The 15,830-nt window shown below is 36.9% G+C and overlaps 1 protein-coding gene across 1 annotated transcript in view; it reads left to right on the top strand.

Annotated features, from left to right (window-relative positions):
- Positions 1 to 15,830, top strand: part of megf10 (multiple EGF-like-domains 10) — a 46,991-nt gene that overhangs the window by 12,585 nt on the left and 18,576 nt on the right. The window contains exons 3-8 of the mRNA XM_046861922.1: positions 2,057 to 2,158; positions 2,539 to 2,639; positions 4,622 to 4,714; positions 13,917 to 14,163; positions 14,304 to 14,424; positions 14,986 to 15,122. Of these exons, the coding sequence (XP_046717878.1) occupies positions 2,057 to 2,158; positions 2,539 to 2,639; positions 4,622 to 4,714; positions 13,917 to 14,163; positions 14,304 to 14,424; positions 14,986 to 15,122 (801 nt within the window). The remainder of the gene's footprint in view (positions 1 to 2,056; positions 2,159 to 2,538; positions 2,640 to 4,621; positions 4,715 to 13,916; positions 14,164 to 14,303; positions 14,425 to 14,985; positions 15,123 to 15,830) is intronic.

Genomic DNA, 15,830 nt, shown 5'->3' with positions numbered 1-15,830 from the left:
TTCAAGTGAATGGGAAATCAAATTCTACCACATCCAAAAACATTCTCTACCATTATGTTCCTCCAACTATATAGTGACAATTTGGGGAAGAACATACTGTATTGCTCGAAAAGTCAGTTGTCTTTATACTTTCGTCCTGTTACTTGTCCAGGAGTTAGCATGTAGCAGATAATTATATATAGCTAAAAAGAGAAAGTTACACTGCTCAAAGCAAGTAAAGAGAAATAAACCTCTGTTAGCCATAACAAAGAAACAGAGAAACTGACATTTTAGCAATAGCATTAGATTAGCAAGATAACATGATCTAACGTCAAGGTTTTTGTAAGAATGTCCGAATCAGGTAAATTGTCTGAACCTTCATGAAATGTTTGTACCGGTTAAATATTTAGACTTAAGATGTAAGAAATTTGCCTTCAAAACAGACAAGAGGCCACATGCATGCCCTCATACAGTCAAGTCTTCCTCTTTGACACATACGCACAAAGTTTTAATAGGCAGAATACTTCCTCAGCGTGATTAAGGAACGAGTCAAGAATCCATTAATGCAGATTGAAAAAGAACAAAGGTGGAGGCTGCTTTCCCAGATAGATTTACTTTCATTGAGTAATGCGTGGTAACAGCTGCAATGCTCTGAGCAGCCATGAAGAGGGAGGTGGTTCAACAGCGCCTGCAGAGACACAGTGTGAGTGCGAGTGCGGTCTGGGCTCGTTTCCTAACGGATGGTATTTACCGACTCTTAGTCACCACAGTTCAGGCCTGTTGGGGATTTTTTAAAATGTCACAGAAACCAGTAATAGTGAAATAGGCAATCATAAGAATTGAAGTAACTTTCAAACAATTGTAAAACTTAAATACTGTAAAAGTTTGTAGTTTTTTAAACCATCACTGAAGCTTCAGTTTTAAAACATGTGACTTCATAATATCCTCTTTTACATTCATCCAATTGTGCATAAATCAATCCCTGCTGTCAATTCCTGTAAAGGATTTCTTACACAAAAGTGTAATTCTTTTTATTTTATTGTTCCGAAAAATGACCCTTATTATAAAGCAAGTAAATTTTTTATCCAAGAATTCTGTACCTGTCCAATATCCATCATTTAGTTTGTATTTGCTGAGAAATCCTGCAAGTCCATAAGCTCCTGTGTTGAAATTCAAGACGCTATAATACTGTAATATTATATATAAACAGTACATATGCTATTTAAGCAAATAATAGAATTGTGTGTGGGTTTGTCATAAAATTAGGAATACTTGCAAGACGTTATGTTAAATTACAAACACAGGGCCCTTTATCCAATTTACAATTCACATAAACAGTGCCATGAGGCAAAATATGGTTCGGATTCGCAAGGAGTCAAAAATAAGAATCTGACAATAATATGTTAAACAGAGCGGTTTCTGTATCTGACTCAGCAATGTGTAACGTTTCAAAGACTAGGATACAAATGTGAGAATGGATAGAATGATGAGAAAGACACTGAGAGTAAAAAACACGAGTAATTAGTTTAAATGCACTAGTTTATAGCTCTGATCCTTCACCAAAAATAAAAATTACCTAAAATATATATTTCTTTAATCTCTAAAGCATCAGGCAATGTGTTATGAATTCATTTTGTCATCTCTTTCAATGGATGTGGTTGTTGATGTGAAGAAATTGAAACTATTCAGTTTCTATACACTAATACGTTTTTATTATATTTCTTTTTCAAATTTTCACAGATCAGTCAAACATTGTTTTAAGACCACAATGCACTTGTGGCTTCGGTGTTATTAAAATATAGCTTTGGCAACAAATGTAAGTCTTATGACACCACAGTTTAGTCAAATGTCACTAATTTATCCCTCTTCTATTAATATTTGCACTGAATTTAATTGGAGGCCACCCATGTACAGTGAGCAGTGTTTGAAAGCTGAGACATTGCACTGATACCTTCATTATGGCCTATTAACATACTCAACACTTGTGCTAGAGACGACCACACAGGATCATAAACCAGTCGCAGGTTGTGAGGGCTAATATTAACACATGCTTTCTGTATTGTGCTTGTCTTTGCAGTTATTCGGTCACGGTGCAGGAATCGTACGCACACCCGTATGACCAGGTTTATTACACCAGCTGCACTGACATCCTCACATGGTTCAAGTGCACACGGCACAGGTAAGGACGCACTGTGTTACGCATGTAGGAATTACATATAATTACTTTTAGTGATTCAGAATTTAAGTTATTTCATTAAAAACCTGAATGTATTGTTCGCTTATTACTATGTACACCAGCAAATTGTGTACAGTTTTAAAAATAGTTTATTAATATTTACTTGAAATCAAATAAACAGCAGTGCCAATAAAGCTGAGGAATTTAGTGGCACTGTATTTTAACTAATAATACACAATATAGATTCACAATATTTCATTTAAACAGTGCATTAATTACAATGTTTTGCATTAGGTATTTATATATCGTAGCATTTAGAAATTTACCAGTATAGTAATTGAATCTTTCTTTATCATAATAATGATCCAAACTGGTGGATTCAGGGTGAGCTACAAGACGGCATACCGGAGAGGAAACAAGACCATGTATCGTCGCAAGTCTCAATGCTGCCCAGGTTTCTATGAGAGCAAAGAGATCTGTGTTCGTAAGTATTACTCAGTTCTATGTCCTCCTGAATTTTCTTTTCGAAACTGTAACTGCAAAACTTTTTTTTTTTTGGAAATTTGCCTCAAAATGATCCAGGAAACTATCCCAGAAGTAAACCCCAATAAAATTCCTTGCTTAAAAGTTTTCAGTAAATCTTGTAAGAGCTCAGAACTTGTAAACCCTTTGCCATCTTTTCAGTTGAATAAACGTAATTAAAAGGGACAAGGATTACAATTTCACGTTATACATCAGCGTTTTATTGAGAATCACTAACATTTTAATGAAGCATTAAAAAACGTACCTCAAACAAACTTCGGGACCATATCCCAGAGAATTATATCCTAAAAGTAAAAACATCAGGCATCAGATAGCAGCCATTCATTCAAAGATATTAATGAATAATATTTGTAAGTGACTGTAAGCTAAAATCATTTCAAACCACAGCATTGTTTAAATAACCAGCTCCCATCTAATGTGTCATTTTTATAAGTCAGAATGTTTTATTTATATTTTATATTAACAGCCTGATCACATTTCAGTCACCTCAAATGACTTGGTGTGGTGAATAGGGTGAGGGCAGGCAAGAGTAACATTGGCTGGTTGCAGAACAAAAGGCTGATAACTCATCTGATGAATCAGCCTTTACATTACACTTGATGTAAAAAAGAAAAAGGTCATTTTGCTCAGAGGGGCTTTAACAGCTCTGTAAAAGAAGCTCTCACATTTCAAACTTTGGTCATGTTCACGTGGTGGTTTGTCATGACCGTGCTAAGTTTCTAAAATATTCTGTTTTGTCTAATGGGAGACATAATGAAACGATATATATTATCTATATACATTCTAACTCTAATCCCTCTTAACAGAGATTTTGAGTGATTATATTCTTAATCCTAATGAACCAAAATCACAAACTATTGATCCTTATTTTCCTTTCTGTCTATTATTAGATTTATTTTATATGCATTATAATGGAAGTTTATTCCCAAAACTTTGTCGACACCTGATCAGCACAAGCATATGTGCTTAAAGAACATCATATACCAGAATTATTCTCCACTTTGCTGCTCTTAAAACATTCGTCTGAAAATAATTTTCCGCAAGATTTTAAAATAGTAGTGAGAGCGAGGCTTTATGGAGTCTGCTCGAGTTCTTATACACCAAGTTTGGCAAAGCATGTCTTTTATAAACCTTGCTTTGTGTCTTGTCATGCTGGAACATGTTTGGTCCTTTTAGTTTGAGTAAAGTGAAAGCTAATGGTACAGCATACAAAGACATTCTATACAATTCTATACCTTTGCATTTGTGGCTCACATGTGGGTGTAAAGGTCAGGTGTCCACATACTTGTGGCTATATATTGTGCATGCATTTTTTTTTATTTTAATACCGTAAGTGAATGGAATTTCATTTGGTGTTTCCTAAACATGGACAGTGACTCATGAGCTCATAAGCACTAGGCCGTGATTACCGTAACTCATTATTTCCAATGTAATCCATTCTGTAGGCCAGGGTTCATAACACATCCTAGATGTGTCAGCATTAAACACAGAGTTCATTCAAGATCATGGAAATTTTGCTGTAATGTTCTGTAAAGCTGCATGGTGTAATGGATTTGGTTCTGTTCTCACTGTAGATCTATCCTCTGTGCTAAGTAATTCTTGCTCAACTGTGCTCACTGTTTCGCCATCAATGCTATCAAAACACATCAAAAGGTCCTGGTATGCCGGTAACACAGACTCGATCCTTTAATGTTTTCTAAAAGGCTAAAACTCTTTACATTGTGGTTTTGTTTTGATTCTCATCCATGCATGCTCTTTGTCTGAAAGGTAGCCCCTCTGTGTAGCAGGTCATCGTGTTTGTTTTTCCCATTAGTTCATCTTCTCATTGGCTGCATCCATTTGAAGGAATGAAATCTGACCCAAGTTTCTCTTGTTTTTCTCTTTTTTTACCTCTTCCTCCCACGCTGATCCCTTCTTCCCCAGCACACTGTGCTGAGAAATGCGTGCACGGCCGATGCGTGGCCCCCAACACCTGTCAGTGTGAACCCGGGTGGGGAGGAGCCGATTGCTCCAGCGGTAAGTCCTCCAGCTGGAGCTGTCTGTCTTATAACACACCCATACACACGCACATTCAGACACACACACAGAGCTGCTGTGTCAACCTTTCCAAAACATCAGCAAACAAAGGAAGGCACCCAGAGTGACGCCAAAGGGTTTGAGTGTTGTGCCAAGAGTAGCCTCCAAACACTACAATTCTTTTGAACTACTGACCCATTTTTAATACTTTATATGCTTTATAGAAATGTATTTAATAAAATAATACTACTTTATAATTCTTTTAAATGCACAACCTACAGCTGAGTGCAAAAGTTTGCACACCCTTAGGACATCTGTTTTAACTCTGCCAGATTGCTTGGCTAGCGTGCCCATTTCTTCTCACTGCCATTTTCAAATCAAAAACACTCAGGATTGTTGCAAAAATTGTGGTTTTTCTTTTTCATTTTTTAATGACCATTTTTTTTGTTGATTTTACTTTATGAAAAGTGAAATTTCACATTATAGATATTTTTTTTGTATTAAACTACTAAGTATGAGTACAGCTGTGTTTTCCCATCCATGTCACAGTGTTTCTCCAGTTATCCAGTTTAGTATGGAAACAGTAACGTCGTGATAAAGTAGTTCCAGAATATAACTTTCTAAAACCTACTCTCTGATCACTGTGCATTATAGATCTTTAAGGTAATTTCTAGCCTAAAGGTATTAGCCAATATCCATTTGATCTCTGCTGATTTTGTAAAGTCAGACACAATTCCAGTGCCCTCATGGCCAGGTGTGTTGACTGTAGTGGTTTGAAGGTGGCGCAGATGAATTAGATGAGCTCCTCAGTAGCTGCAGTCTGACTTCGCCTTGTGTTACAGGGTCTCAAAAAAAGGTCATTGTTATGTCTGCAGTCTCTCCATGTCCCTCAGGAATCAAACAAGATTTTCAAGTTAGCAATGGGCTGGGATCCTTTGTTAGGAAAGATAGGTGTAAAAGGATACAGGTACAAGTAAAAGGACCAGCTAGTTTGATATATGATTATGGTGTAATGAATCAAAGGAGTGGTAAATAGCATTCATTTTAGAGGGTTTATACATGCCCTTCCAGGGAAGTAAAAAGCAGAGTAGCGCAATCCTGGCTACTCAACCAGTATGGCCATGCTAATTTCATTATCAGACTAGCTGCTGACAGCATCAGCAGGGCTTTGCTCTGGGATTTTAATGTATACCTGTGTAAAGAATACAAACTTACTCAGTCGCTTCCTCAGGTCACATGGTAGTTCTAAATTCGAATTAGTGGTTCATTTGAGAATTATGAACTAGCATCTGAAAACTATCCATCAATTTCAATTTTTATATGTCAACCATGTTTCAATCACTGATGTTTAAACAACTTATTTTGGCTACTTCAAGACACCGCAGAAAATGCTAAAATTTATATATCACAGAATTGTCTAGAAGAGCCTTCCAAGGTCTTAGTCCCACAGCAAATTGTGAACAGACATATTGATTGATGCTAATCTCTCTCTGCTAGCATCATACTCGAGGCTGCAATTGGTGCCAAAGGTGCTTCCACAAAATATTAAGGAAAGGCTGTGAATACTTATGTACATGGGATTTTTTCATTTTTTAATTTTTTATAAATTTGCAAAAATTTCAAACATACTTCTTTCATGTTGTCATTATGGGGTATTGTTTTTAGAATTCTGAATAAAATAATGAATTTAATTAATTTTGGAATAAGGATGTAACATAACAAAATGTGGAAAAAGTGAAGCGTGGTGAATACTTTCCAGATGCACTGTATTTGGGAGATACTGTTTGGGTTTGCAAATGCCATACCAAATGTGTGTGTTTTCTGCCTGATTAAGGACACAAGGACCCCAGAGATGAAGTATTTTGAACACTAGTGTAACTAGTGTTACTCAGGTCAAACTTGATTCTCTGTAATGGTTGGCAATCCAATGGTGTTTACACACTAGATCACAGTATATGACTAATTAGAGGAACACGTCGCTACGTAATTTGCATTCTTTCTATACTTGATAACATGTCATGATTATAGTGACACTAATTGAGCGAGTTCTGTGAAGCTAATTGGTAGGGAGAGTTCCTGCTGTTCTGTAATTGGGTAGCTATTTCAATATGACATTGCAGTGGCTAAAAACGCTATTGTATTTTTGGCTTCATCTGTGCAGCAGTCCCATGGCCTCATCTGATCACTTCTCCAAAGGAAGACTGAAGAAGCAGACATTAAAATGCATTTCATTTCCTGGAAAATGCTTCGATACTCACAGTGCAAGAAACCCTCACTTTACAGGTCACAGGGCCATAACAATGCATCTTAGGATTTAAAAGGTTTAAAAGAAGCGAAGCCGAAATTGCCTACTTTACGTGCACAAAACGATAAAAAAGAAGTAGAAAATAACATAGAGGAAATGCAGAAAATCACCTCAGGGTTCAGTGCTTGTGATAATCTGAACCAGGTCATTTCATGACAACAATGCAAAGCACACTACCATATGGTCCCTCATGTTTTGAAGTCACGCTGCTTTCTTTTATGCACTATTCTCAGGTTTAGCAAATCCTTGTAAGATTGTTTTCTGCTCTAATGATATACATCTACAGTTTCAGGAGGGGAAAAAAAGCAGCGTTCATGTTAAAGAAATGGCTTTACATTAATGCTCAGGGCAGCTGTTGTTAAGGTTAATGTTACAGTCTCACAATCCTTTTTAAATCTCACCACTAGTAATAAAACTAGGGTTTGGTGAACCTGCACACAAGTGCTACTTGGTTTAACACCTGGTCAGCATGTGCATTTTATTCTGCATTAAATTCATTTGAGAAGGAGATCTGATAGGATTCAACATACTGGGTTTGTTCTGTAGAACAGCAACTATTTGTATCTGCTTAGTGCAACATGATGTGGATGTCGGCATTGACAAATATGCATGATCTTTAACAAGATGCCCTTAAAAGAACTAGAAAAACATTTTTTTTGTCAAATCTTGTACATGTGTTTATGTACATTCAAGATAGTAGCAAAGCTCTGGAAGGACTTATTTTGCTAAAAGAGTCACAATATCATGTTCATTACACATCTGTTGAATTCGCGTTTCTAATTGGTCAGAAAGTTTTAGAAGGGTTAGTTAAGCTTCTCTTCCAGCAGCTCTGTCAGTCTTTCCTGCTACATACAAAAGTTTATATTAATGTATTTGTTCTACTACATTATCATATCTACTTTAGGTAAAGGGTATTATTAGATGTATTTAAAGAAGGATTCTCCAGTGTCCAGAGTTCTCTAATCAAAGACCACTGCTGTGCAGCTGGGAATAGTTCGACATCAACAGCCTAAAGATCTATGATGTTACTGATCAACTCAAAAACTATGAGGGTGGATTTGGACTGTAATTAATATCAACAGTCTGCTAGATTGGCTCGGGACCACAGTTTGCATGAATAGTTCTGCATTTATCACTAAACAGTACACCTCAATAATGATGGGACTGTAATGAATGGGCATTTGGTGCCACCCATATCAGGAGGTTCCTCTCAAGGTTTCTTCCTCATGCCATCTCAGTGAATTTTTTCTAGCCACAGTTTTACACTTATAAGAAATAGACATTTACATTCTTTTATACAACTTTATTATTTCTTTATCTTTGTAAAGCTGCTTTGAGGCAAAGTTCATTAAGAGTATGGGCATTAAAAGCATTTAAAGCTGTGAATTATTTCACACATGGGAAAGAGGATGCGTCTTCATTACAGAGGATTTGTTGCGTTTTCAGTTTCTCAGTAACATTGATTAACTACAGGGCAAGTATCGCATTGAGCACTTTGTCTACAAGGATGATTGACATAAGCCAAAAAGAGAAGAAGTATTAATCCCTTCTCTCCATACTTGGCTTGCCATTTGCTGCCTTTCGTTTTTTTTGGCTGCCGTTTCTGCATCTTCATTAAAGTGTGTTTCTGCAGAGTTCAAAAAAGGCTTCTGTGTATGTGTGTGTGGTGTGTGCACACAAGGGTGTGAGATTTCAACACAGACAAAGCACAACTGCTCCCTCGACAACTGGCCGCATCAATTACACCCACTGTTTTTTCTGCAGTAACTGACCCTTTTCCATAAGCGTCATTCTGCTTCATGCTCAGATTGTAAATTTCTCGCGTGAAGCCAGATTGCTGCTGGAATACTGGCCTCTCTGAATAGGCAAAACTGTTTTAATAAATTTGTGTTAAATTTTCTGTCGGGTCTCGGACGTCTTAATTTTAGCGGTTTAAGTTTAAAACTAGTAAAGCACATTTGCTGATAAAAAAAACCTAATTCCTCACACGAACATCTCTGTCTTAATAAATCATCAGTCAGCTGCTCTGGCTTTTCCTATTTACTGTCTAATTGTTTTCGCTTTTGACCCTCGGTGGAGACGTCTTAATAAAGGCAGGAGGCACCTGTGTGGTGTATTATGAGAAACAGATGTCTAGGCGCCCCATAAACACAGGACAAATTAGAAGAACTATCCCTGGTGGAAGCACCCTGCTGACCTCTTATGTACTCCAGTCTAACTGTGGCTGCACAACCCAAACAAATCTCAAAATACCATGTGTTATTTGCGGTAAATCACCATGGTCATTTATTATTCTGTTGGCAGGTTGGGAAAAACAATCATGATGCCTCTTTTTCCGCTGAGGCTGAATTGTAAGGATGTTTGTCTTTTTGAAATATAGAGAAATATAAAAACTTATGCACGTAAATATTATGTATAATTGCTTGAATATCTAATATTGAAATGGTTTGATTTATCAACTACTAATGCGACTGTACATTGTGTGTGTTTTCTGAGGGATTACTTGATTAATGCATTCATGATGACCATGATGAATATAAAATGAATTCATATTTATGTTAATTGATACTTAATAGCATTACTTTTTATGCATTTGATTATAAATCAGTGTTGCGCTGCAATCAGGGTTGCCAGGCATGTGCTTTTTCACCAAATCGGGTTAATTTGAAAACAATCTTGCAGGTTGAAAAAGCAAAGATGAACTAGATTAAACTAGTTAGTGGCTTCTGAGATCTGGTGTTAAAACACAGAAACAATGTATTTAATCTATTTTGACTAGGACTGGGTAAAAACAGAGAAAAACAATATTGCTTGTACTGCAATTCATACATGCATGAACACCACAGTTGCCTTGTTTCCTATGCAAAGAAAGAAAAATATGGCCCACTTTACCAGTAGTGAATATTTTTAGGCTAGATTTTTTTTTGTGTGTGTGTAGTGTTTAAGATGTAGTCTGAGGCCTGGGAGACCTGTGTGCAACATATACAGTATGGTGCTAAATTATTTGTAGTGATTTAGGTCAATTATGTTTAATTTAATAATTATGATTGATATCAGTGAAATCATCCACCTATTACCCAGTTATTAAGAAGTTAAAGTCTGAGGAGAATTCTCAGTTTTAGTATATAAAAAAATTAAAACATTATTATCTCTGTAAAGCTTTACATCCAGGAAAACTCTTCTTTAGTTTTGGCCAATTCTGTTTGTTGTTTGGATTTATATTTATCAGTGAATCATTTGTGTGATTTAACAGTGCAAATACAGGCGCCCTACTCAATACCGGGCACAGATCCATTTGTATCTGTAGTCTTAGCTCTTTTTCCTCTCTAGGGCACAGAGTCCCTTGTTGAGTGGGACAATAGGGGGCTTTTAGTGTGCAGGGTAAAGCACGGTGAGGCCTCCAGGTCCACTGTGTTTAAACTGGGTCAGGTCTTTTACACACGTAGCTTTCAGTAAAAAAGTGTTTTGTGAGTACAGAACCTTCAATGTTTGTTTTTTTTTCCCTGCGGAAGTTCGATAGACTTTTAAGCAGGACTAGAAAGCACTAATGCACGCTAGGCACAGAGCAGCCTAATAGGACATGGAGAGAAATGACTGTAATGAAAACATGGGCAACAAAGAAAATCAGAAAATTAGCAATCCATAGCGACGTATTTTAGATATGATGGCTATAGGGACCAACTCTGTCTCCTTATTAGAAGATAAACCATGTATACAGTTTTCATGTGCGCTGGCTTACGCAAATTGGGACCATGTGAAAATCTGGTGTTTTTTTAGGTTGACTTTCATTGAGCCCCAGCAGACCTTTGCCCAAATCCTAACCTAAACCTAATGGGGGAAAATTGATTTAATACACTTGGCTTTCTTACAAAAACATCTTCTGAGTGGCCTCAAGGAAAAGAAAGGAAAGAATAGAATTCACTTACGCAACTGAAAGCTTTTAAAGTGCTTGCTGAGAAAGTGCAACTGAAACTTACCATATCAACTTTTTGTTCAGTTCCTTATAGATGTAACATTTAGCTTATTTAAGTGGTTTAAATACGATGAACTGCTGTAATATTTTCCATTGAACTGCTAGAACAAATCTATATTGCCAAGTTTAGCTTAGTGCTGTAAAAGGCTCAGGATTGGACAACTGCTAGCTAATCTCAGCAAATACTCCCAAATTTTGTCATGATGTAGATCCTAAAAGCAGAAGGCAGATACAAATGAAGAACTTTAAGCTAGAAACAAAAACATTTACAGAAGAGAAACAAAGAGCTATGATACAGCTAGGAAAAGGGTAGAGAAGTAAAAACAAAACAATAAATACATGGTGTAAGTCACAGGCAACTTCACTTAGCTACTTATGTAGTTGCATAATTAGTTAGTCAGGGTCCTTAGCCAAGCAGGATGGGCGGAGCGATGTCCTCAACTGAGCAAAAGACTAGAGCGACATCTCAGCCGAGCAAGGGTGTGGAGGTCCTTAGTAAGCAGAGTGGGCAAGTAAAATCCTGAATTTAAAAACATTTCAATTGTGCACACTGGAGGTCTGGAGAGGAATATAGTCAGAGACAGGTATGAGAAGGGGTTGTGGTAGTCTGGAGAAAAAACATCCAAGGTTTCCATGACAAATATAATATAGCCCATAGAATGAATCTGGCGATCATAGCAGCAAAAACAAATATGCGAGGAGGTGTTTTAAATTACACGAATAGTTTGCAAACTAATGACTACAGACACTGTTCTGATTCAAAAGAAAAAATAAAGTCAAGATTGGTGCATGTGGGTGTGCAAATAATCTATCAAAGAGTAGCCTATACAGTATATTTTCCAGCTATATATTAATGACAGATGTTAATGGGTGTCTGACAAACAATATAATTAATGTGTTTTTTGTCTGCTTTAGGCTCGTTTCAAGAAGTTCACTCATGTGTAAAAACTAGATTGTGCTCAACAGCATTAGCAATATGTTGCTGTTGTACCACATTCCATAAAAAATACAGCAACATATGTAAAAATCTGAGCATTCCCTTGATTTTTCCAATATACATTGGCATCATCAGTGCGTTATCTGGTGCTCTCTCACTCTTCTAGGATTATAAGGCAGTATTTCTATTTATTATTTGAAGACACTGTTTTTTTGTTGCATTGTCTAGATGTCTAGTCAGGAAAACTCTGAGATAAAAGTCTTCCAAAACCCAAATGAAGTCGTTTCTAACGTCAGCTTGCTTGTGTACTCTGTCATCAAAAGTGTTTATTGACTCCGCAGTGATCTCAATAGCTTCAACAGACACGCCTTCAACCTAAAACCACAAAACTCTAATGAACAGTTGCAGGCTTTCTAAGCTCTCCTAATCCATTTTGTACCCGTTTCCTGGCTTTGCTGGGAAAGAGCGTCTCTGGACAATTTGAAGCAGTTCTAGAATAAATGTGTGGTCTGGGCTATTTAGAGCCTCTCCTGCATGCTGTCTGGACTGATCACATCAGCTGTGGTATTGGGTGGTTTTTAAAGTTTAACAGTTGGACCTCTTAAATCAAACCCAAAATGTGGAAGAAAAGCTTGGTACCAGTTTGGTGATTAGGTTATGCTTTACATTAGTGTTGATAAAGGGATTATTAAATAATGATAGTCTATACATTACTCTGCTGTGCTGCTGTGGATGGTTTCACATGAATATACTAGAAATTTTACCTTTACTGGCTTGTTCATGTTTCGTTTGCTTCCTGAATCCTGTTGTGATTATGCCTATTGTATTAAAGAACTGTCTAAAAGTGATATCTGTGTTTACATTTTTTTCCCCAGTGTAGTTCATGCAATAAAATATCTGCGCTGGACTAAATATTTTAGCAGTCATTTTCAAAAGTCTCACTTCAAGATGCAATACGAAAACACACTGTTCATTGGATATGCTTGATGACCCATACTAGAATGTCATCTCATCTGAAATATGAAATATACTCAAATATTTTAAAAGATTTCGTGCTTTATTGCTCTGTAAAGATCTTAAGCATGGGCAGCTGCTAGCTTACCTCAGCAACACTTTTACTCTGCCCATAAAACAAGGCTGAGTATCAGGGCACAGCGGCGAAAACAGTAACTGTTGGAAATGGAGAGAAAAACACTGTGATTCAGGGATATTTATTTATCTCATAATGCCTAGTGACGTCTTTGCACGGTTTCGATCGTACATGTGAGGACATTAATTCCTGGGTTTGCCATTTCAGTCCCAACTTGTGGTATACATTTCTGATTTAAGTGCAGATTTAATTAAGCCTCAGCACTAAATCTGATGTGGTTAGTATAGGCAGGGCAGCCTGTTATTATGATCTTTATTAGTCTGGTAGTTACGTACTTCACATCACATCATCATAGACTATTTAGTATAAGCCATTCTTTTTAAATGTTTGTTGACCTGCTTTAGGTTTTTTTTTGGCAAATCAAAAAAACAAGTTTTTGACAGTGGAGATGATATACTATAGCTAGTCACGTGTTTAAATTTTTTCCTTTATTTCAATTTCACAGAAACTAGTTTTCTGGGTGGCCAGCTTGGTTAATTGTTGAGTTCAAACTTGAAATTCTATTCTGTGAACTGATTGGTTCCCTTGATGCTGGTGCTGTCTCTGGCTATCTCTCATTAACAGCAGTGTAGCAGAACTTGTTCTTCAAGACCAATTCTATCAACAATTAAAAATAATTTTTGCTATCTTCATCTTGAGAGTTGACATGCCGTTTTTTATGAGGGTTGATGCTGATTTTATGTGTATTTCTGTTCATAAAACATACTGTACAATTCAATCCACACTGATTTGTAGACAAAATACTAACGATGGCTTGCATGGTAAGTGTTAAGACTTATATTCTGAAGACACTGTAAAAGCTGATCCTTGATTATGTTTTTTTATTTCTCAATGCAGCATGTGACACTAGTCACTGGGGTCCTCACTGCAGTAACCGGTGTCAGTGTAAAAACGGAGCACTGTGCAACCCCATCACTGGTGCGTGCATCTGCACAACTGGCCACCGCGGCTGGCGGTGTGAGGAGCGATGCGAGTCAGGCACCTATGGTAACAACTGCCAGCAAAAATGCCAATGCCAAAACAATGCCACTTGCCACCACGTCACAGGGGAGTGCACATGCAGCCCTGGCTATACAGGAGCATTGTAAGTCACAAGCAGGCTGACAAAAATACACCACAAATGTAGAGTACTACTAAGTTACACACTCCTGAACAAAAAGTTTACACAAACATAAATGACAATGTGTTAAATCTTATTTTTATTCATTTGCTGTTTCTGTGTAGTTGTGAGGATCTGTGTCCTCCAGGCAAACACGGGCAGCAGTGTGAGGAGCGTTGTCCCTGCCAGAATGGTGGAGTGTGTCACCACGTAACTGGAGAATGTTCATGCCCTGCAGGCTGGATGGTAGGAACTCACTATTTCTCCTCTTAAAATGTTTTACATAACAACAAAAAAAAACCACTGTTGGAAGAAAATAGTTTGTTATAAACAGGTTTTTATTAATGTGCCTTTGTGCATTCCATAAGGAGGATAATTCAGCACCATCAAATGGTGTTGTAATAATGCACTTTTAATTAATATTCTTACTCATGGAGCAAGTTACATTTAGCTTAACCTAAAGTGGTAAATAATACATTAATTAACAAACATGTACTAACATGTAATTAAGGTAGTCGTCGTTTACACATGAATTCATGTGACTCATGGTGTAGTTAGGTTAGTTCTTGATTAGTATATGCCTTAACTCATCATTAGTTCCTAATAAAGTTTTAGTTTACATGTTACTACATGGTCATTTATGTACTGTTATTGTAAAGTGTTACCAGATAATGTATTAGATATGTCAGTATCTGTCATATTTTGGGCCATTAATTCTTCCTATCGCTTCCGTTTTGACAACTGTGGCCAAATTGCTCCAAAATTCTTTCAAACTGCTGTATAAATGGCTTGGTTGTTTGTGTCCAGGGAACTGTGTGTGGACAGCCCTGTCCTGAGGGTCGCTTTGGTAGGAACTGCTCTCAGGAGTGTCAGTGTCACAATGGCGGAACCTGCTCTTTCTCTACAGGAGAGTGTTTTTGCAGTCCGGGCTACACCGGGGAGCGGTGAGACAAAAGCTTTTTTCAAGCTGCTTTGTGCAAATTTGTGTTTACTCAGCCTTTTTTAGCACAAAAAGTGCCTATTGTGTGAATTAGATCAAAGCCAGACAGTGTTAACCTGCATTTTGTCAACAGGACAATAGGCAAGAGTCAAAACTAGAAAGACAAAAATATATAGACTAGAAAGGATTAAGGCTTGCAATTCATTTACGGCATTAAGCAAACAGTTTATTTTTTATTTAGTAATGAAAGTATTAAATGTGCTAATATGAATAAGCAGGCAGTGTTGACTGAACAATGGAGTTGTTCGATATGGTAATTAGTCTGTGGCTGAATGGGGATCAAGTCAGATACTGTATTGTATGGTCTTGAATGAGGGACAGTAATTACCACTTGCAGCAAGGTCGAATGATAATTAAGTCGTGAAGTCAACTGTTCATAATTTGAACTAAAAATAATACACCAGCCATGCAAACTCAGGATAATCAATGAGTAACACTAAATAAGATTCACATCATTGTATACTAATCGAGTCATTCAAAAACCCTTGTCCCATGTAGCTAAAAACAATTTCTCCTGCTACCATCTATAAAGCAAAACTTTTTCTACTTAAATCCTAAAGAAAATAAATACTAAAATAAATTTATAAATACTAAAGAAACAGTATACTAAAAATATTTAAAGAAAGGAATGCCTTAGCTATTCAAGAGGAAA

The sequence above is a fragment of the Silurus meridionalis genome, chromosome 11, assembly GCF_014805685.1.
Source record: "Silurus meridionalis isolate SWU-2019-XX chromosome 11, ASM1480568v1, whole genome shotgun sequence".
Classification (NCBI taxonomy): domain Eukaryota; kingdom Metazoa; phylum Chordata; class Actinopteri; order Siluriformes; family Siluridae; genus Silurus; species Silurus meridionalis.
The sequence above is the reverse complement of the archived record's forward strand: the minus strand, read 5'-3'. Positions and strand labels throughout refer to the sequence as shown.